This window comes from Mastigoproctus giganteus, chromosome 6 (assembly GCF_048544385.1).
Source record: "Mastigoproctus giganteus isolate SK-2022 chromosome 6, ASM4854438v1, whole genome shotgun sequence".
Lineage (NCBI taxonomy): Eukaryota > Metazoa > Arthropoda > Arachnida > Uropygi > Thelyphonidae > Mastigoproctus > Mastigoproctus giganteus.
In genome coordinates this window covers 233,521,036-233,545,399 of record NC_143580.1, presented here as the reverse complement: position 1 = coordinate 233,545,399, position 24,364 = coordinate 233,521,036, and the positions used below count along the sequence as shown (strand labels likewise).

General features: G+C 42.5%; 1 protein-coding gene across 1 annotated transcript in view; it reads right to left on the bottom strand.

Annotated features, from left to right (window-relative positions):
- Positions 1-24,364, bottom strand: part of LOC150085090 (visual system homeobox 2-like) — a 144,532-nt gene that overhangs the window by 24,604 nt on the left and 95,564 nt on the right. Inside the window, exons 2-3 of the mRNA XM_090376461.1 lie at positions 7,445-7,535; positions 520-643 (exon numbers count right to left, since the gene is read on the bottom strand). Of these exons, the coding sequence (XP_090232587.1) occupies positions 520-643; positions 7,445-7,535 (215 nt within the window). The remainder of the gene's footprint in view (positions 1-519; positions 644-7,444; positions 7,536-24,364) is intronic.

The window sequence follows — 24,364 nt, the reverse complement described above, 5'->3', positions numbered from 1 at the left end:
CGGCACCAGTGCAAGCGGATTACTGCAGTCGAACGACTTCTGCATTCTTTATATTCAATACGTCATCACCCCCCACCCCCACAGTTTTTCGTGCATCTATTTACATTTCTTCTGTCTGTGACTGTCCTAATACAAAGGTTCGCATTTTTTTTGACCAGTGTGTATACTTTGGCAAGACCAGAGGAGTTTACAGTTAATCATTTTTACAACGAACACCCCTGAGTGTACATTGATTTTTGGCACCATCTGATTTTCTGGATTCATAGTCCTCTGGCTCTGCTAAGAGTCAGAGTCGTGTTTTCATCTTTCTATTTTCTTATTTCCTATGGATGGAGAGCTCTCCCAGCAGATGCTTTCTGAGGTAACATTCCTCTATAACAATTAAGGGATCTTTCGTTATGATTTTTTCTTACACTTGTTTTTGATACGGTTTGGAAATGGGCATTCAGTTCGATTAAATTTTAATAATTTAAATTTTTAAATTCAGTGAACCGTTCCCACCATATAAAACTCCCTTACCTGAATTCGGTCCTCGGGTAGGTCTGTTTTGAGGGACAGCATTTCTCTTGCGTAAACATCGGGGTAGTGAGCCTCTTTGAAGGCCTTCTCCAGTTCCTCTAGTTGGTAGCTGGTGAAGATAGTCCTGAAAAGACAATGGACTCTGGTTAGGAGTGCCCTGCACTGTTTTATTGGAGTATGATAAGAATGGTATTGTTCAATGTATTAATTTTGTTCACATATGTTATTATGACATCTGCATTAGCCTAAAAAAAAAAAAAAATACCAACCACATCTAGCCATCCCTTCAAATAATTTACTTAATCCTCTGCAAACATCTTTGTACCTTCGCGGATAGCACAGTCGATATAACCACCGTCCACTCCATGCCGGGTGAAAAATGTCCTGGCTTGAATCTCATCATTGGCGCGAAGAATTTTTATGGATCCTAGTGATTTTATTTGCATAAGTTTCGAAGATGTTCGCATATTCTTGTAAACATTTCAATCCAGTTCCATCCTTCGTACAGTTTAACGTGAATTCTGGCTGGCTCCTTTTATTGAATACAACACATCTTTACTAAAGAATGAAGTGATGGACAGACTTCGTTAGCTAATTTGTCTAGGAAACAGCAGGGAAAATTAACAACGCTTTACTTGAGACAAAACAAGGAAAATGATGGATTGGAGTGTAAACAAGAAGACAAAGCAGACAGATGGGATCCCTTTACCCATCTCTAGACCCAATGGTAGTTTCACTGAGGTGTAAATACTTTGCGATATGCAATGCGAGTGGCTAATTTGGACTCTTCGGTACACACACTGCACACGTCGACTTTGGTGCCATCAATCTCTCATTGCAGTCTTGATTCCTTCCATAACTTCCTTATTACATGCCCTGGAAAGCCGTGCCGAGACTTGGTCATTAGAGACGAGGAAATATTTTGAATGACGCCCAAGAAAGGAGGTGTAAGGACTCACGCAACGTGTCCATCGCGTCTCCTGTCGATAGTTTGATTAATTAACTTCTGTAGGGGCCGTGTCCGATGTCACGAGGGCCTCATCTTCGCCATTTCAATGCTCCACAGCCGGACAAAGGAAGGACAATATTTGTCTTTCAGCAAAGGGAAAATTAACGCGAAATATCTGCTCTCCCCCTTTGCGTTCACCTGTAGGGAGGGAAGGAGGGAGGGGAAGCAAATAGACAAACACCCAAACCAGGGAGAGCTCGTGTTTGCTCGGACGCGCGTCAAAAATCGTCCTTTGTACGGGATGGCCAAATACAGGTGCGTGCATCGAGTAAGGTGCCACTTAATTACGTATCCCCGCTCGGCGTTGCGACATTACAATTACGGCATTGATCTGTGCGAGCTGTCAACGTACGAGTGCCGAACCCAGTTGGCGATGTTGAAGCGAGAGGTGAAATTGTTTCTGCACGAAAGCAAATATTTGTGTCCCCGGAGAAATTGCGTTAAAAAATTACTCATCAACACGCGCATATTTCGCTTTTCCATTGAGCGTTCCTCGCTGCTTTTGGGTGTCTTGGTCGCGAACAGTTCAGTCACAAATCACGGTTGCTATGGTGGAAAAATGAATTCGATCAATTCTTAGAACATTATGTGTACTCACAACTCTTCCTGTTGAAGATGAATTGCAACGTGTAATTGCTTGATCTGCACAGAGTGATGTGAGTTGGTGGGCTGTCTCACACCAATCTGAACCCAATAGAATTATGAGACAAAACGTGTAAGCTCTCGTCCATAGATGTGTCTTAAATTGGTAGAAAGTGTTCCACGTAGAACTTGTTTTTTTACAGACCAAAGGTATTCTATGAAAATTGATTGGTAAAGTTATTTCCTCTCATTTATTATTATTAAACCCCGGGACGGCATTGTGACAGAAGGGTGTGAATATTTGCAAAGGTGCGAGGAACCCCTGCATGTCCAGGAGCAGGTGAACAAAACGGTTGGCTAGGACTCAGAGCTATCAACATTGGATAATTGAAGAGTGGACAAACGTGGAGGACGGATGAATGCAAATTGGATCCAAGTATGGAGTTTATGTGAGACGATCATCTGAAGAAAATATGGTGCCCGTTGTTTAGTGCCTACATTAAAGCAGGGTGGTGTTCCATTATGAGCTGGGGTATTTCTGGAGTGGGTGACATTGTCAGAATTGAAGGAATTTTAAGAAAAGAAGGCCATAAAAACATTGTTGAACATAATACAATATCCTTTGCACTTCGACCTTGTGGAAGAAATTTTATATTTTAAAATAATAACAAGCTGTGCAGGGTCCTTTCAGCCGTTAAACAGCAGGAGAAGGTATTGCATTTATGGGATCATTTAGACCGCCAAGTCCGTGAAGTTTGCCCATCTTCACAAAATTTATGGGGAACCTTGCAGATCGCTTGGAATAATGTTAGTCAAGACACTCATAAAATTAATCGCCAGAATTCCACGTCTGTGTAAGCGATAAAATCTCGTGGAGGATATTTTGATGAAAAATCGGTATACTTGCTAATATTAACTTCACTTGAGGTGGCACTGTCCCTCTGGTACTGTTTAATTTTCATTCAAGTGTTGTATGTGGCAATACATGACATTTATGGTTCTTCTTCTTGGAACAGTCAATTTTATATTTTGTGGTTCAATTTTGCATTTCAATTTTAATTTCAATCGCCCATTAGACCTAGGGATCTTTGGTGCGGTTGAAATGTGACGTGCAGACTGATCGCAGAGAGTGTAAAGATTGGGAAAGTAGTAAATGATCAGTGCCAAACATCGTTCCTTCAGGATGACTTGAACAGGCTTCAAAAATGGTCAGAGAAATGGTAGCTATGTTTTAATGCACAAAATATAAGGTCTTACACGTGGCAAATAGCAACTCCAAAACTTATACACTAGGGTTGAATTAAAAACAGTAGAGGAAGAAATGGAACTGGGAGTTATGAATACTTTGTGATAGAAGTGTTTTGAGCAGTGTAAACTGGAAATCCCACGGTGTTCTATCGATGACCATTATCCTGCAGATATAGGGAAGTCATAATCCCAGTGTTTAAGGTAATTGAAAGATCGCATTTGAAATACTGAGTCCAAGTATGGAGACCTCATCTGAAAAAAGATATTGAGCTTCTTTAAAGGGGGCAAAGACGGGCAATTCGCATGGTGAAGGACAACCTTAAGAGGAAAGACTCCGTTTATGTGGGCTACAGAGTTTGGCAAATAGTCACCTCAGAGGTGACCTGATTGAGGTTTATAAGGCTCTGAGAGGGATTAGTAAAATGAATGAAGGTGGAATTCTCACTGGTATAGAGAATTCCAGAACTAGGGGTCATAAATTAAATTTACAAGGGATGAAGTTTAGATTAGATTGTAGGAGGTTTTCTTTTAGCCTGCGAGTCGTTGATAGCTGTAACAAGTTGCATTCGCAGGTAGTTCAGGCTGTCACTGAAAAAATTCATACGTTAACTGGATTGTTATCAAGTTGAGGAAGGGAAACATAATTTGCTTTGTATTTTATTATTTGCTTTTTCTCTTTCTTCTCCTGGTGCAGTAAAAGCCTGTGGCTTTTTTGTACTAATGAAGTATTGGTATTAATGGCTAATACCAATATTAATGCTTCTTAAAAAGGGACATTCGTCCATTATCCATGAATCTTGCATTCATGAAGGCCAAATTGCATCCTGATGTCAGTGCTGAACTCTTAGGTGATCCGTAGTAGCTCTTGGAGTTTATTCTCGTTGCGGCATAGAGTTTGATGTCATCCATGTACATCAAGTGAGAGCGGGTGCACAGGTTCTTACTCCCTTCTTTTAGGGTATATCCGTACTTGCTGTTATTTCGCATGGTGGCTAGTGGGTTGTGTGCTAGACAGAACCATAGTTGACTCAGGGCATCTCCCTAGAAGATTCCTTTTCTGATGGGTATCGGTCTGGTCATGACGTTCTCGAACTTGATGGTCCTCCAATTTGCCACGGTTGCTTCTAGGAAGTGTGTCGGGATGACATTTTAGATCTTCAGTGTTTCTATCAGCCACCTATGGGTCACGGAGTTGAAGGCCTTGCGGTAGTCGATGTAGGCTTGCTCGATTACTGCAGCATCAATGGTCAATTGCTCCTTGCATCCTTTGCTCATCTGTTTGCATCCCTTTTGCTTCTCGATGTTCTGACTCTCTAAGTGGTCTGATATCTTCTTAGTTATGCAGTTGGTTAGGATCTTCTACATTGTTGGAAAACAGACGATTGGTCTGTACTTTGCAGGGTTTGTGGTGTCTTTGTCCTTAGCTTTTAGGTAGGTGATTCCTTGAGTCAGAGACTTTGGGATTGTGTCAGGGTGCATTCTTATCTCGGTGAACTGCTCTGATATGTGCCTGTGTGTGTGTGCAGCTGGACTTCTTGTATCAGTAGTTGTGGATGTTATCTGTTCTTGAGGTTCGCCAGTTATTATTATTAACAGTATAAGCAAATTTATATAGCATCGATGAAAAGGAAAAACATTACCTCCTCCAATAATTTGACCAGTTCATCCTTAAATTTATTGAAACTCTCCACTTTCATAATCACAACAGCAGATGGAAGTCTGTTCCAACAATCCATTGGCTGAAAAGCAAATTTCCGCATATCTATCCTCCAATCATTCTTCCACAAATTAAAGTGTGCCCCCTCGTGTTTATAGCCTGAGCAAGAAGGATGCCATCAGCATTGAGTTTACTCAATATTTTGAAAACCTTAAACACCACAATCAGATCTTCTCGCAGGTGTCTACTTTCCAGATGCTGCGACTTGCAGAACTGAAGCCTTTCCTGGAAAGCGCACCTTTTGTTCTCCTAACGTCGTTGTTTTTCTCTGCACCGTCCCAACTGATCCACGACCTTCCAAAAATGAAGTTTCCACACCTACATTCAATACTCAAGATTCGGCCTAAACATTGCCTTAAACATGGGATAATCACCTCTTTATCCCAGCTAGTAAATTTATTGTATATTATTGAAAAAACTCAATAAGCTGTCCAGCCAGCATGTCTGAGACCTTGTATATGCTTGCACAATTATCCCAAGGTCTTTTTCAATTTCCACTACCAACCATATGTATATTTGAATTTGTCAAAGGTAAAATTCAATTTTTTTTTTTGCATCCAGTTCTTTTGTGACCACATCGTAGTAACCAATCAAATTGGTGTGGTTAAGTGTGGTGAGGCTATGGTTAACGAGAAGTCGTCCCCATCCCATATCCTCGTTGAGTTAACATTGAAAAACAAGAGGCTACGAGAACAAAATGAAGGTATACAGGAAAGCCGGGATGTGTTGAGAAGAAGCTTTGACGATTTGAGGAAATTTATTTGTGATTTTGAAGTCCCAAACAACCGACCCTCTTTTCTGGAGCTAAATTACAACAGTTCAAAGCAGGTGGCAGGATATTTGAATGTGTACAAATTGGCAGTTGACGTAAGAGCTCTTAAAACCAAGCATCCCACCTATGCCACAGATGCTTCTAGACTTGAACTTCAATCCTGATTAGTAATCAACCTCACCACAACTCTCCCTACAGTACTTCGTGGAGATTTTAATATGCCAATTCCAAGGCAACCACAGCTCTATATGACCTGACATTAACATTAAATTCAACTGATCTTATAAGATATGAAACATCACCAACATGATTCAAAACAGTGTTACAAGCAACTCAAGTAGCATCCAAACAGCTCCTCTATGTATATAATATCCATAAATTGCGTGTGTTCTCTGGGAAAGGCCCATACCTCTATCACCAGGACAACGCCCCATGTCATACTGCTCAATTTATGAAGGATTTCTTTGAGAAAGTTACTCGAATAGTTGGACTGGCCAGCGCAAAATCTGACCTCAATCCTATAGAGAACCTCGAGATGAATTGAATTGGTTGCATGTGAGGAGAGACTGCCCAAAAAACAGAGTTGAACTGGGTCGCTGCTTTGAAGGTGCTCATCTAGTCAGAACAGCAAGTAGCGATCCATCCATGAGGAGATGATGGAATTTTCATTTTGAAATAGGATACAAAATGTGAAGGCAAAAATATAAATTACGGAAGGAAACTGTTGGATTGCACCTCAGGAAGTTTGAGTCAGCCTATTGTCGATCAGAGTGACAAACTACCTTCCGACTACTGGTACATCATGTGGAGGATTTAAGGAGCAGTACCATGTAGGGGTGAGAGATGTATGATGAAAACGGATATACACTGAGTGACCATCGAATTATGGCTGCCTACCTAATACGGTGCTGGTCCACTATTTGCCTATGCATTGACTCCACTAGATGTCTGAAGATGACCGTAGGGATCAAGATATCACTGTGTTCCTACTCCCACCTGCACACAGTTGCCATGGCGTATTATCGTCTTGGAAGACATGGTTTCTCTCCGGGAAAAAATGCAATATGGCAGAGTGCACATGGTCCTCTAAGAACTACTGGTAAACCTCACCAGTCCACACACACACACCAGGGGTCACACTTCTTGAAAACATACCCCATATTAAGCACCTGCTTGAACAGTGGGCACCAAACACAATGTGTCCATGGATACAACGTGCTGTATTTCGCTTGCGTAATCCTTCACAGTTCTTTCGACGAGAGGTGGTTTGACCCATTCGAATTCTACACCTTAACCAAAGAGGGCTGTGGTCCACTGCTCTCGAAGCTGTTCAGCTTTTTATACTGCGAGCTATGCGGTACAGTTCATTACGGATGGGGTGGCCATAATTCAATGACCACTGAGTGTAGGTTGTACACTGACTTTTTTTGGCTGATGCACCAGTAGCTTCCTTCTGTTTTTTGATCTCTACTGACTGACAGTAACTGGAAAAGTATCTGTATGGTTGTCGATGAAGCACATTCTGGTGCTGAGCAGCCCCTCACCCTCCAATAAACAAAGAATGGACGAGTTAAAATTTAGAAATATTAATTCCTACCTGTGTCTCCTTTTCTTCTTTTTCTTCTTACTCATTGCACTGCCATCTTCTGTCAACCCGTTTTTGGCGCTGTAGTCGGTTGCGGCAATGCCTGAAATCAAATAATTATCCGTTAAGTGAGGAAAGATAGGACACGCTTTACAAGCGTTCATAACCAAGCTGTAATTCTGGCATTGTAAAATCGATAAAATACTTACTGGGGCGACCTTTCCCTGTACACACAGTTGAAACATTATTAATGATAATGCCTAGGTAGGCGCTAGCACATCTAATCACCAAGACAACCAATTAAATCTGTCACCGGGTTGGCACGCCGGTGTTTTGCAGACACAAACTGGTGGAAAATTGGATTAAATTAGTGTGGAATCCAAATGGATATGAATGTGTGTTTATCTTGGAAATTTCAGCGCTTTCTGAATCGCCAGGGATGGGACGGATCGATCAGTTGACAAGCATAATTTGCGTTTGTTACTTTAACCTATTAGGCCACGTTAATCTTCGTTTATTCTACTGAAAAATGCATTGGCGCACGCGAGGTGGGAGTCAGCAGATCCCCCTCCCTCGAAAAATTCAGCGTACTCTCGCAATGGTGTGAAGGACCCTGAAGGAAACAAGCTAGGGCAGTCCATTAGTCTACGTTGGAAGTAACCAAAGAAAGTGTTGACCTTGTGAGGTCGACCCGACCTTCCAAACGCACAAAAAGCAACTGTTGACACACCACTGACTTCCTTCATTGTGGGAGAGTTTGTTTGCTCACTCGTCTCAAATGTGTTTAAATGCGGTACTTGAAAATGGTGGAAGAGGATTTCCTTGGGTCTATCTTGCTTGTTTGACTCTGTGTCCACAGCGGAGTGTTATCTCTGCTCGGGGAGTTTATTTTCCATTGCCACCCACCCACATCCCCGTGGTTGGCGTCGCAAACAAGCTACAAATACATCAGATTCGGGAGAACAGAAATCATCGGTGGTTGTTATACAAAACGCTTACAGAAGTCACAGAAAGTAATAACATAGAAGCAGATACCACTTAATATGATTGCATTATGTGCTCATCAATAACCTGATCAATTGTGTCCACTCAGTAATATACGATTAAATCTAAAGATTTAATTTTAATTTCAGTAAACTCATCAAAGAAGTTAAAACCCTCATATTAAAATCTTACAATACAGAGTCAGTTCAGGATGGTCTTCTTACTCACAGAGATATGAAACCATTGTGGAACTCCAAGAAGCACAAGAATACCAGCAGTAAGTTACAAGTCCACAACTCGGAGGAATTCTCTTTTCGGACGAATTCAGTATTGCTCAAGAGTTTTCCAAACATATTTCCAGAATTAAAACCAATGGTACATTGAGACCTGCCTCATTTCCTGACTTCACACCTGTTAAAGATGATATCCTCATCAACCTCTTTATCACAGATGAAGATTTAAAGTCAGCATTAAAACGCATGAAAAATGACTACACCAGAGGTACAGATAATATTCCTGGCTTATTTTGGAAAAAGACTGTTCACTTGTCTAAAATCCATCATACTTCAACTTGTCTCCCATGGTGTCTTGAGACCTTTCATTGATCAGAATCAGCATGGTTTCTGCATTGGAAAGTCACTGGTCACAAATTTACTTCCTTTCTGGCAATTTACCTCTGAAGCTCATAACCATCTTCAAGCTGTTCACACAGATATCTCTAAGGCATTTGATAAAATCCCTCATGAGCAACTTCAACCATTCCTTGAGCGTTATCATCAATCATGAACAAGGACCTGAAGGTTTCCCCCTAGGTCTTCTACTTTTAATTGTTTTCATAAACGATCTTCCTTCTTTCATCTACACCTCCAATGTTCAAGTTGCTCTCTATGCAGATGATCTTAAGATCTACTCAGCAGTGAAGGAGGTAACCGGTTCTCAACAGCTTCAATACGCCCTCAATAGTTTCTCTCTGTGGCTATCTCTGAATACCTTCTCTTCTCCAGTAGGGCCAAATTTGATGCCCATTGTCGAAGAGTCTAAACACGACTATACTTGTCACATCACGTATGAATTTTTTGAATCGCAAAGAGGACATCATATGCTGGGTTAAACAAGGGGAAATAATAGATGGAAGAGACAGATCGAGGAGGAGGGAAGTGCAACTGTTTGATGAAATGGAGTAGAAATAGGCTTCAACTGTCAGATTATTGAAATCTTACAGAAATCGCGAGCAGTTAGAAAAGGATCAGCCTCAATTGATGGAGATGACGCCGGAATAGGTGTCAGTGATTGGATAGTAAGACGATGCTAATATCATAGATATTCTAGAAGCTAAAAAGGAAGTCTGTTGAATAAGGACTACTGAAACAAATTACTTTAGCTGCCAAGTGTATTTATCTTCAACCTTTTCTGGAAAAAAAAAAAAAAAAAAAAAAAACATATCAGTGCATTTTAAATTGTTTTTTTTTTAAGGTTTCGCGTAGAATGCGAGCGCACACACTCGCACAAACAGCCTTTATCCCCCCCTCCCCCTATAGTGAGCGTCTCTGATTATCATCAACATGCCTCCATCATCTTTCTTTCACGCAGATTCCGTCTACTAAATCTAGGGTAGAGCTCGAAGACCCAAACACTAGGAACAAAAGAGGGTGAGGAGAAGTGAAGGGGGAGGATGCTCTGTTAAGGGAACAGAGGTTTACACACAAGGTAAATAGCGAGAAACTGTGAGTTTTTAAAAGCGTACTGCCGCATGCTTCCCGCATCCAATATCGCGAACGCAGCATCGCCGTTCCATCATATCTAACGACCGCCACCAATAGAGCTCCCCCCCACCCTCCCTGCCACCCTCCAACCACTCCCCCTTTCTCCGAGTAGAACCCCATTACGGGCGTCTGCTGCGATTAGAACCGGAGAACCCGCTCCAGTCACTATAGCGACCGACATACCAGGGTGTCGGGCTGGTGAGCGCGTTCTGTTCTGCGAAAATCGCCGTTGGACAGCCCAAATATTCCATTTATGTGGTGACTTACTAATGGCCCAGTAATTTAATTATCGCCTCCTTTCATGTCCGCCCGTGGCCCGCGCCGCGAGGCTAATAGTGCGTCGCTGGCGTGTCTGTCGTGCCAAAGCCGCTAAGCCTAATATCTGTAAGTCACGAATGCTGGCGAAGTGAACGGCTTCGGACCACGCGGTATTTGGAAACTGGTTGGTGTGTGAAAGGGATGGGGAGGGGGGAGGGAGGGAGGGCATACCGCGTGACCAGTGAGGGAAATATTGCGCGCTGGTCACAAATAAAGACTACCTCCTAAGTGGGTTTACGATGACGTCCAAGCCGTAACCTGAGATAGGGCCGGCACAATGGATGAGATCACCAGCGTGTTATTAGCCACGGAATTAGGCCAAATTTCCACCGAACTTCGGCTCGTGCAGTATCAAGTACCCCCCCGACAGGATGTCTAATGGTTAATTCTTTGCACACATTCCTTCTTAAATCTTTCCTCTGGCTCTTAGTGGATAAAGCGGCTCCATCAGTGAATCGCATCTTCTCTCTCTCTCTTCAAATTATGGTAGTTCCGGAAATCACTTCCGTTTCCGACAGCGAATATTTTAATCCACTCCAACTTCATCCATCCCTTTTTTCGCGGCTTCTTTGACCCGTTGACATTTTTAAGTTTTGATAATTGCGAATTCCCAGCGGTATTAAACCATCCAATCGCTGCTCCCTTTTTTTTTTTTTTTTTTTTAATGGGCAATCAGAAAAAAAGTTAATTAAACTTTGAGTATAAAGAAGAGAGAGAGACTTCCGGTTTTATTATTATTATTTTTTTTTATTAGTGTACTTTTTGACTCTGATATCGAATGTGCAGTCCTTTTCACTTTCTTAGTTCATCCACCTGTTCGTATTAGCTCGAATGCTGCTTGAAAAGTAGTGGAGTCAGCATAACGGAGTCAGTTAGGTGCGAATTTCAGTTGAATGAGCTTTTAAAATATCATGTGAGTGCTGTTAATACACCTGTTATGGGTGCAGTAATCACGCAATTAAATCTCGCAGAGAGCCGGCCCTGTTACAGAAGCATACGAATTTCATTTTGGCTACAAATGATAAAAACGCTACTATCACCAACACATTCTGCTTCTAACTGACTGCAGATAAACGAGTGATTCAGTTTACTGAACCAATAATTGTTATTTATTTAATAAATAAATAAATAAATCAGACGAATCTTACAATCTGGAATCGTTCCATCAATTTGGAGATCATATCATGTCAAGCCTATTCCAAAGATTAGGAATCTCTTGCTCTTTGCTTAAAATATTTGAAAAAGCGATTCATCCAGCAATTGCCCAGCACTGCTTTGGTTACAGGCCCGAGTACCTTCATACCGTTTTGCACAACAGATCAACAACCACCAATCTTCTAGATAGTCTCTTCAGAATCCAACAAGCCCTCAACAGCAAATCCCAGATCGACCTTATCTTCCTGGACATTAAATTGGCGTACGATAGAATATACTTTCCAGCCCTGTTTACCATACTTAAGCACTACTGGGGTCTGTGCATAGTGTGCATAGCGTTCAGAGAAAAGCGCCTCTAGTAATTTCTGTTGGGTGTCCTGGATTTCGGCCGCAGGGCCCCTGGTGGGACCTCACATTTCCCGCACACACCATTAGGAGGTAGCCAGGATGCCCATAAATCTCTGCCTAGTCTCCTCCAGGTCGCCTGAGCTTCCTGGAAAGAGACCAAGTAAATAAAATCGTACCTAAGCAGAAAGTGGAAGAAGAGGGCCCTCGAGAAGGTGGAAAGACAGACACGTATCAAGAGAGACACGGATGAAACAATTCAAGAGACCTGATTGTCAAGAGCGGGCAAACATAGAATAGGTGATCCCAGCCTTCGTTTTCACCATAAAGACAGCGAGGGTCATCCACAATGTTCATGGTGGCCAGTTTGTGATTTATGGATCCATGGCCTGTAATCAAGAAAGTGGTGTATAAACCTGGGCTGTACCATGCTGGAGCTTTAGGGTAGATCTGGGCTATTTGAGGTAAGAATTTTTTATTGATGGTGCCTTTGGGGGTGGTATTCCATCTGTTTTGCTGCAGGGGAGTTTGCTTTCAACTATCCTCTTCGCAGCAGTTTTGGAACCTTTCTAGCATGTAATTCTAACTTTGTTTCTTATGCTGACGATCTGAAGTTCTATGTGAGTTCAAATCATCCTCATCAGATCTTTGATATTAACCAACAGGCCTCTCTCTCTCTCATCTACACAGATAATGAAACTGGAAAACTATCTAGCCATAATTAGGTTGCATCTGAACCCTTCCAAATCTGCTCAACTACCGATAACCAAAAAAATAGTTAAAAATGATGTTCAAATCTTCGTTAGCGGGGAAAGGGTGAAAAGGGTAATTTCCCACACAGACCTAGGACTCACCTTCCAGCCTCACTTTGTCAGGATGAGACAGACGTACATGGTCCTTTGGGTAGTGCATCAGGAGCTCGTTGGTGTGCAACAGCCAGCGTTGCTTTGTTGGTACATCCTGAGGCGCATTACCCTATCCTTCTCTACGCATCTGAAATTTAGTCATCTGCTCCTGCCTCCCACCTAAAAAAGTACCTCTGTCTGATTGGTTGCTCAGATGGATAAACAGGGTGGTGGGTCACCCTTTTACTATCTCTAGATCCATCCTCCAAACTAATCTAGGGACCACTCCCTGGAGACTTCTCACACCAAGAAATGCACCCATGCTAGCACGGCTTATCACAGGCTGAATTGATGCTCCATTTATATCTCCCTTAATCTCTGGTCCAAAGAAGAAGAGAGGAGAACGTCCCGACTCCTGCCTCCCTCTGCGGTTTACGCTTACAAGCATTGATTCCCTTAGGGACATGTTTCCGGCCAACTACCTCCAAATCTACAATAAATTGGGCATCAACCCTGATAAGTTCTGTGAGGACAAACTCTACAGAAAGGTATGCCTTAAGAAGTGTTGATTGAGAGTCCTGTGGGAGGAAGATAGAGGAGGAAGAAAGTTAGGGAGCGTATAGTTATTAGAGGTCCACACCTCTAAAAAATAGTGAGGTGGAGAGAGGAGGTGAGGACATAGAGAAGTGTGAGAGATCTGAGTTAAAGATGGAGAAGAGAAACTAAAAGGGAAAGTAGGAAGGGGCGAGGACGCGTGGATTGAAGGGTTTTTATATTTTTTTGTTTATATAAGGCTCATAAAAAATTATCTATGCAAACTTTGTGTCCTCTTTGTGCTCTGCTATCTCACCGCTTTAAACACCCTACAATGAGGAAATTTCTGGAAATTGCAGAGTTGTGGTTTGTGTCCACCCATGACTTCAGCAGGGTGGAATTCAACAACAGAAAAATAAAGAACATTTATAAATATAAATAACGAGAGCGTTCAACTCACTGTAATAATCTCTGGTGGTAGCAGTTGGTATAATTACTTGCAGATTTCTGCACCATCATTCTGGGACTTGTGCTCGTGGAGGTTCCTTAGCCTTCCCACATGACCACAACCTTGTGCTCACATTTCAACAGCAGGTTTCTGCCATTTCAAATGCTCTCATGTGCCCAGTCATTGGATGCTGACCTTAATAGGTTTGCCTATGACAACATCATCGTCACCATCATATAAAAACATACTCTAATGCTATACAGTTATCTGAGCTGAAGTTCATCCACAAGAAAGAGAGAACAAATTTTTTTCTCTTTAACTAAAAGCCTCGGACCCTCCAGGTAGTGTCCAATTTGTTCAAAGAAATCATTCCTCTGATCCTAATACAGAGAGTACAACTCCTCATAATGTGCTTATTCCAGTTCTCCACAAAGCAAGACTTCGTACTATATTGCGCATCCACGGGTTGGATCCACGATCTCTCATACAATATCCGAGCACTGGCAACAAAGTGATGAGCATATAAGTCCCTTGATCAACAATAGGTTTATCAGAGCTCTTAATAGACCAACGTTAAAGCCTCCTTCAGCGTTGCGAAAGATCCTGGACCTTAAACTAGGTTCTGCTACTTCATTAATACTTCACTAATTTTCTAACGTCTTCCAGTCCTCAGGAAACAAGGACTGCAACAACATTTCCATGGTCTCGGACCTTCCAGATGTCTCACTATTACCTCTTACCACAGAATGCATAACCATTCTGACACTATATATGGATGCATATATGCATCCTAGAATAACCAAGAATGCATAACCAAGCAGCTTACGTGTCAGGCTCCACGGATTGCGGATCCTCTCTTTCCCAAAGAAATCCTGCCAAGATTTTCTCTTCATCGGAATTAATTTTGTCTAATTCCTCTTTATCAACTTATATCTATCTCTGTTGACACCTGCATCTTCTTGCTCCTAAAGCACCTTTCTGGTTAGAACCACTCCACTTCGTTCCTTCCCTCTGTCTAATTGGGAGACTACCCAAGCAGTGTTCGTTTATAGTTCCACACATTAACGTAGAGCCACTCGAGGCATCCAACAATAAACTCTGCAAAGACTACACCGAAGAGCCAAAACATTATGACCACCTGTGACCACCTACCTAATCATATTAGGTAGGTGGTCCTCCACGTGCACCAAAATAGCTCGTACTCGGTGAGGCATGGATCTACAAGATTTCTAAATGTGTCTTGTGGTATCTGGTACCAACACGTAACCAGCAGATCCTTTAACTCCTGTAAGGTCTGTGGTTGAGATCGGAGTTGCTGTTTCAACACAAACCACAGATGCATGATGGGACTGATGTCTGGGGAACCTGGAAGTCTTCCTCATGTTCCGCGAACCAGTCTCGAACAATCCAGTTTGGCATGGCGCATTATCCTGCTGAATGGTGGCACCGCCAGAGGGGAAGACCGTTGCCATGAAAGGGTGTACCTGGTCAGCAATGATGTTTAGGTCTTTATGATCCCTCTTTCTGTGATGATCAACTCAAGGATTTCTTCATCGTAGATAATTCACCATCACTGAATTGGAAACATAAGTGTTTAAGGATTCATCTCTGATCACAAAATCGTTAAGCTTTTATCCAATAAAATAACAACCAACTTATATCTGGAAAAGATTATATAGTTGATTGAACTAATCTAAATTTTTGTCATCACAGATGGACTGGGATTTATCACACGACCATGCTGCTCTTAGAAAAAATCATGCTGCTCTTTCCTGACACCGACTAACTCAGCCACGTTGTGAAAAAAATCCCATAAAAATTGCTCAGAAACGGGAACATATTCTTGAGGTTGCTACCGCCACATGAAAGTATTTCCAATTGGACTGTGTTAAGAAGGCTCAATTCAAGTGGACTCTACGCAAGAAAGCCAGCAGTTTGAATCCCATTAACCCCAAACCACCCCAGAGCTCGTCGAAATTAGTGCCACGAACATGTGCCTTGGACCCTTGAATGAGGTAGAGTATCTGTTCTCTGATGAGTCCCGTTTTAGCCTACAAACACATTCCAGACGTTATTTCATCTGGAGACAACGAGGAATGTGGTACCATCGCTCTAACTTCAGAGAAAGGGACACTTGCAGTGGAGGCGTTCTCGTGTTGGGCGCAATAACGATCAACAGCCGCACCCCCTTCATGTTTTTCATATGGGTACTGCAACTACCCATCGGAACCCAGAACAGATCTTCGAACCCTATGTGCAACGCTTTAGGGGTGAGGTTGGCCCAGATTTTATTTTCATGCAGGACAATGCCACTGCATATAGAGCCCAAGTGGTGGAGGAATGTTGTCGTTTTAGCAGTGTTTCAGGAGCATCAGCGACTAAGGCTATATTGCTGTGCGATTCTACCAATCATTTATTTTGTATAAAAGGATTCTGCCTACCCGTCCCATAGGCAGGTTGGAAAGTGAGGCCATGCCTATTTCAGCATGACTTCGTCCATATTGTAACACCACTGTAATCACCATAAAATTATTTTTTAGCACGCCTACTCAGTTGAATTCTATGCTTTTCCAGGAGCATGAATTAGTTGAGGATTGGAAAGGCAGAATAAAATAACGGGCCCAGAAACCAGGTGAAAGGAACAGATCATCATACCATCCCTCCGAAGTGTTGAGCCCTACGGGCCCTGGTGAAAACATCTCACTGGACCAGAGCGCTTTCCATGTTGTGGACTCGGACTCCAATTCAGACCAGAACAGTCTCCATGGATGCTTACCCGCCTACCCTTAACCCAAGGTAAGGCATTCAAGGAAGTAATCTTGGAAGCTACTAGGCTTTTTATCCCAACTAAGAAATGCTGTTCAAAGTTTAGGCACAGATGGGTGTCAGATGAACTAATGAGACTCATGGCAGAGAAGGAAAATGCATGGGATGCATATAAAGTATCCAGTGACACAGAAGTTTATGGTAGATACAAGTAAATCTCTATGTTAGATACATCTCTGGTAGATAAATCTCTGGCAAAGGGTGGAAAGAAAACCAGCAAAGAGAACCAGTAAACTCTAGAAGGAAGGGGTTGAATCAGATTGGTCCACTTGATATCGATGGTTCGAATTTGATGATTCTGCTGAGGTAGTTGACAAACTGAATCAGTATTTTGCTTCTACTTTCACAAATGAGGATTTCTGTAGGAATTCTTCAAATTCCAACAGAGAGCTTAATGATTTTGTAATAACTGAGAGGAAAGTGAAGAGAAACTGAAGTTAAATGTAAGAAAGGCACCCGGGGTGGATGAGATCTATCCAGTTATATTAAGCAATGCAGCGAAGGAAGTAAGCAAACCTTTAGCCATGTTTATGAGACCATTCCTGGATTCAGGGACGGTCCTTGTGAACTGAAGACGTACAAATATATCTCCAATTCACTAGGGGACCAAAGTTGACATGAATAATTGCAGAGTTACTTTAACTACTGATCCAGAGAAAATAATGGCATTAACTGCCATCACATCATTTGTTAAAGGGAAATCTTGTCTGATCAAGCTTATTGGATACCATGATGCAGCAACAAAGGAACAGGATGCAAAAAGTAATCTTGATATCAATTACTTGGATACTGTTGCATATTAAAGATTGCTGTACAAACTGGAGAAGTGTGGTACTAAGGGCAAGTTGCTGCTTTGGATAAAGGGATGACTGATCCAACCCCAGAGAAACGTACCAACTGTGTAATATTACACTCAGGGTGGTAAAAAATGAAAAAAGATCTGGAGGCAATTGTGCAGTCACATAAGAAGTGTTCAAAGGAGTGCAGTCCATGATATGGATAACGAGGTGATTAATCCTTTGTAAGGCAATGGCCGTGCCACATCTTGATTATTGCATACAAGTCTGGAGGCCTCATTTTAAGTAGGATGTAGAGCTGCTGGAACGAGTACAGAGAACGGCAACGAGATTGGTGAGGGGGGTAGAACAAAGGGGTGCTCTTACCAAGAGAGGTTTAAGTTCAGCAAATTGCACGTCTACAATATCTACGGGGTAATCTGGCAACTAGGCATCTACGAGGTGATCTGTCTGAGGTATTTAAGGCCTTCAATGGATTGAGTACGTTCCGATGGAATCCATCCTCTTGCTCAGACTACACGCAGAAATGAGAAGGTATAAGATGTGCAGAAATATATCTTTGGACAGAAGGTGGTTGATTGTTGGAAAACAAACTGCCATCGGTTGTTTTGGAAATTTGATGAAAAGTGGAAAAATTATTGGAGGGATGGGCAGGTGGTTAGAGTTTTCTTTTTTTTTTTTTTGCTGATGTTTAATAAGCTTACTTTCTTGCATCATATGTCGCTACTAATAGATACTAGGAGAAGACAGAGAGTGGTTGGCAGTGCGCTCTGCTCTTCTTGCTTGGACTAATGTTATTAGTGGTATTCCTCCAGAGGTCAGTGCTGGTTCCATTGTTGTTTTCTATAATTATTAAAGCTATTGATGAAAGTATATGGGCTTACGTTTGCAGATGATACAAAGGTTGGTTGGGTTGTTGTGACAGCAACGATGGTATGCAACTACAGAAAGATCAAGACAAATTAGGCTGATGGAAGTTGAAGTTTAACGTCAACCAATCAAAGGAAATTCAGATAAGTTTCCTTAATAGATAGTGAATAAAGATTCTAATTTTTTTAATCAGTTAGTAGATTCCAATAACCTTTCCTGGTTGGCTCAAACAATATTTGAGCATTAACAGTATGGCGTAATACACAAATCTACAACTGCAAAAACACAAAATAAACTGAAATTCCCCTAAATACTTTTATGACACAAATTGTAAAAATAAAATAAAATAAATAAATCATTCCTTAGAACACCAACAATTTTTCATCCACATGGTAAATACCAAATCTTTTAAAAATCATTAAAATAGCGCAATATAAATCAAACCGCGGGAAATTGTTTCTCACTATCTGAGCCCACATATATTTGTACAATTCCCCAACACCACCCTCCCTCCCCCTCCAGACCACCAAAAAATTCCCCTTCCACGAAGGCGTTCTTTTTTTACCATATATCCAAGCATTCGACCCTCCAGACGATGAAATTTTCCTCATTGCGAGGGTGAAAAATGAATGCTTTTGCCACTCGCGGCGTAGATGTGGTGGGGAGAGGGAGGGGTTTCGATTCGGTTTTTCCGAGGACAATGGGTCAGCCTGTTCCTCCGCTACTCTCACAATCCCTTTTGTTGCAGCTGAGCAGCCACCAGCCCGGCTTACAGAGACCCGATCCGATAAACGGTGTGCCCAGTCATTCCAAGATTGCCCGTTAATCTCTAATCCGCGTCCCTCTGAAAGCCAGGAGAGGCTGCGAATTTTCTCGTGCCAAACAGCGCGCTCGGAGAACTGAGCGATCAACGTATTGTTATGTAGCAGCGCGTGCAGCCCACGAGAGACTTCAGGTCGGGGGCGCGCAACTCGGCGATCAACTGCTAGGAAATGTTAGCTGTGTGTTTTGCGGATTGCCCGCGTGGTAATGAAACGGCTTAGGCCCAGTAATACCCTTGCCTACTCCAGTTAATTCAGTGGATTACGCATTATTGGGCCTTTATGGCCGTCAGGTCGAGTGTGGGATGAAGCTTCTCAGTTCGCCGTACTGCCGCTAATTCGCATCAGTTCTCCGATAACGACTGTGCACGGAATGGCCGCTTTAAAAGCCCGCACTCGAATAATAATTTTAACACGCGGTTAATTCGTAGACCTCGTTAATACTTATCAACGAGACTCCTTCTTCGTCTGCTGCGCATAAAGCAGCAGCAGACGAAGAAGGCGAATGCAGTTGGCCGTCTTCTGCGTATAAGGAATTTGCGAACAATGAAAACTCGGCAACAAACGAATAATTCGGCAAATGAAACAGTACGCAGAAATGCGCAGACGATTATTGTCGTCATGGCAACTGGTGGGTTCAGTACCGCAAATGGAATGCCTCTCAAAAATGGAAGTTGTATTTTATAGGAAAATAAAAGTGTCCGCTCGCGTGATAGAAGATTTTGAATATTTCTTAAGGCAAAGATATGCGGACTAAATATTATGGGGCTACTTATTTTGTCGCCGGCGTCTGGAGACGCTGCCGCATTCACAGTCATCAGGGGTGGCGATTAGCATGCAGTCTTTAACTATTAGACAAAGGCGTCTGAAATCTCGTAAGAATTGCACCAATTGTACATAATCGTACAAGAAGTGTACGTTGCCACACAAATCCGGCCACAGACCTTCCTTTAAAAACTAAAAACAGGGCCGGATTTATATGTAAGCTAAAGAAGCTACAATTTAGCAACTCACATTACAAGGGATCCTCGCTCCATCTTATAAAATCCTCTTAATATTGTCACAGGTGAACTGTAAGAGAGAAGATCCTCATACATGTTATAGTCACAACAAGTTTAAATCCGGCCCTGGTGTTGTACATAGTTCACACACATTTCTAGTTTGGTTTCGTTCAATTGTGATCAACCTTTTGGATATAATAAAATGGCCGGCGTGTATTTGTCAGTGAGGGCCATGCTTTAAGAGCATGACTCCAAGAAACGTGAAATTTGCACGAATTTTAAGGGAACTCGTGCCGTGCACCTGAGTATTATTTTATTTTTGATTTTAACTTGAGGCGTCGTTGACAAGTTTCCAACCTGGCATTTTTTACCAAGTATGAGGAGGGCGGTGATTATATCTACCGTCCCTAATCCCTGTTTTGGTAGAATAACTGTTTTTAGAGCCTTTCTTTGAGGTGCTAACCTGATGACTGGATTCTCGTCATGGAATATCTTGTTGGATCCCATTTCTTGTGTCGGATCTGACATTTTGGAGAACATTACCTTCACCTATTGGATTCTAACTCTGGCTGGCGGCTGGAGTGCTGGACCTGATTCATGGTGTTGGGTCTATTGCTCTGGTTAGTTGTTGTTCTGCTGTGATCAGGAATACTTCTGGATTTTGGAGTGCTGGAACTGATTCATTGTGTAGGGTCTGGTGATTCTGTTTTCCATGGTGGACAGTTGGACAACTGCTGGATGGTATATTTATAGAACTCCGTTGTCCAATGATTGTGGGACAGCAAATGAAGAGATATTCAGATGAGCTGTGACTTTTGGAGTTTGGTTCTAGGCTATGGGGGATTCAACATGAAGTTTGTGTTTGTGTGCACTCCAGAGAATAGACTAATAGTTTTTTTCCCCCTGGCTCCCTTGTATGGGCAACCTGGGAGCGGGATTGCTGACTGCCACCTGGTTCTCCTTAGTTGCTAATGCTCCTAAAAACCAAATAACAAACAAACAAACACAACATACATTTCCAGGCTCGCTCGGTAGAGATTTTATACCATCACAGGCATCCAAGGTGGAGTTGGGCTTATGCGTGGGAGCCATGAAGGTTCAAGAACACATTTACACACACACATATGTTAAAAGATTTTGTGTGTGAAATAAAGGAAAAATGAAAAAAAAAAATGAATGAATGAGCCCATGGAATACAAGGGCTCATTCTTGGAATATTAACAAATTGAACAATATTAAAATTACCACTCAAAGATTTTGCCCGTTGCAAGAGAACAAAGATGGATCAGAGAAATTGCGCTGCTAACCACTCGGCACTGTTGTGATGCCCCTTCTGCAAGGGGAGGGCGAATGAAAGGGTGGATTGTTGCAATTCGGAGGCAGTCAAAGCCCAATAATGACTTTTGTGTTCAAGTCATCGCCGTGCAGGCCTTACCTGGCGCGCAATTACCGACTGATTGGTAATTACGGAGTGATTAGTAATTAGGGAGTTATTAGTAATGAGTGACGTCTTCGCACATAGCAGTCGTTCTGAGACCGCAGGAACGGGCATCGGTGCCGTGGCCCCGGCGATTACGTCGGTTGGGTCGATATGATTACATACAAGGAGCCGAGAAAGGGCCCTTTCGTGGCACGTTTCTCCCCACGTGGGCCGGTAAACACCTCGGCCGAAGCAATTAATTTAGTGAGTAAACAGTCCCCGCGGACACCCATTCATCACGAGCGTTAGGAGACTCCTCGCCCTGCCAAGAAGGTTCCGGACGCCCCCTTTAAGTCGGCTCCTCCGCAGGGACCTCCAGGCCGTCTCCGCCCGCTCCTTGCGACCACTTGCGCGACCACTCCCTGCTATTTGTCACCCCGACAACGCCGCTGAATCCAGGTGGGACCGACACGCGCCAGAGCGCGCGACGCATATTGAAAGCGGACTCTTGCGTGCCGGCCGTGCAGTGTACGGTAATGACCGCAGTCTCGTGCCGCTACGCCACCGTTCACACATTGCGCGTAGCTGCACCATTTTGCTAATTGTAGCTTTGGTCGCTGGTGTGGCCCCGCAGTCGCACGCGAGGTAGTGAAGGTGGTTGTCGAGGCCCTGTTCATCGTGTTCGCAAATTGAAGACGCGAAGAGGACTATCTGTGTTCCAAGGTAGAGTTGGAGATCGTTTATCCTGACAAATTCTCCCCACCTGCAATGTTGGCTGAAATACCGGGGTTTTATTTCTGCATCTGTTGCTATGGTAACCCTCGTTCAGCAGCCAATGAGGACCTGGGTTTTCGCTTTATTTTTTGGATTTAATACGATGATTTAATCCCCCCCCCCACAAACACCTTCAGAATTGAAACCGTATTCATCATGACCATACTCGGAGAGAGAGCGTGAGATTATTCAACCAAAGGGATCTAAATGTACTCCGTGTGGTTGATCTTGACCTTTTAAACCTGGTGACAGATATTCCCCACTGTGTCTAATGATGGCTGGCACCTGCCAAATATCTATCCAAACAGAGCCACCTGTTAGGAGCAGGATTTGACCACACACCGAGAAAAGACAACTTATCTACGAAGAAAGAAGAGGGTGGGACGGAGGGAAGTTCTGTAAAGGTCAAAAGAGCCAATAGCTGCAAGAGATTCTAAATGCTTTGAAGGGGTGTGCTCGTCTTGTTATAATTTATCGATATTCCAAGGAGTTAAAACACGACATGATTACCTACTCCGGCTACTCATTTCTCATTAAGATCTTAAACAAGGGAAGGCCACATCTGCGTTCTCTCCTTATTTGTATAAGATCCCTTTTTGCTGAAAAATCTCCAGTTTATAAAGTCTCATCTAAATTTTGTTGTAAATAGAGGGTCATCGAGATATTTCATGTATGAAAATCCATCTTCTGCAAAACATTCTAAAGATTTTGTTTATTACGTATTTATGAGCCTTCAAACGGCTGAAGTTTGGTAAGAAACGGAAACTCTGGCGCAGTTTGTATTTGGGCATGTAACGGTTCCAGCATTCAACTTTTGCAAATGTTATTCTGTCAAGAATGGCTAAAACATATTTATAGATATCTGAGGGTTGAACAGTCGAAACCGAGTTCTTCTAAGGAGGGCCATACTCGCTATTAAGTAGATGTCCTAACAGAATCTACCACAGGAACACACGCAGTTTGCGGATATATTAGATAAGATGCAATATGGCCTAGGTAAATTTAGTTGCTGATGCGCCTAAAACCCTATAACCATAGTTGCCGATGCGCCTAATAAATCTCTAAACCAACAACAATCAGCCAACTAACCTGGGAAAAAGATTTACAAGCATTTTGTAAGTGAAGACTGGAATCTTCTTCGACTTCTATAAAGATGTAACTAGTTCTGTGCTTGAACTGCAACATCTTCGTGTTCTAAATCACCCAAAAAGTGTTCTATTGGATTTTGGTACCCCTCATTTATTGTGCATGCATTTCATATGCAATTTTTAATTGGTACCACCATCTATCTATCGTGTAATCTCCAGAATTGACCATTATTTCTCAGGGGTGAAGTGTTCCAATACGTGTTGGAGGATAAGAATATTAGAACTTTCCGTGGTGGCACAGTTGGTACATGCTAGTTCGTTGCTTATAATGAACTAGGTTCGAGCCTCGTCCAACTGTATTTTTATTTAACTAATCTAGGAAGCTATTTTGAGACATTTACTCATGAGCTGGGTGTAGGGAACAACATGGTCATAGTGTATTTGGATGTTAGCAAGACATTTGACCCAGTCCCTCATGAAAGGCTATTGCATAAGCCGGAACATGTTGGAATTACTGGAAAGATTCTAAGATAAATTGCAGGGCGGCCGCAGGGGAGAAGACAGGGGTTGTGATTAATAGGTATTCTTCAGATTGGTGTAACGTTAGAAGTGGAGCCGCCCAACGATGGTTCTTGGACCATTGTTGTTTCTGATTCTCATAAACAACATCGACGAGGGCGTAATGTCAAAATTTGCAGAAGACGTAAATATTGGGCGAGTGGTTAATGATTAGTACCAAGCAGCCCTCCTTCAGGATGACTTGAACAGAGTTCAAAGATGGTCTGAGAAGTCGCAGCTAGGTTTTGTTGTTATTGTATTTTAGGGGCATCGGCGACTAAGGCTCAAATGAATACTGTCTGTAAATTGCGTTTTGTGGTCGATGTTCTGTTTGCTGGACAAAAAACCCGAGTTTCCGGAAGAAAAAATCATGCTACCCTCGCCT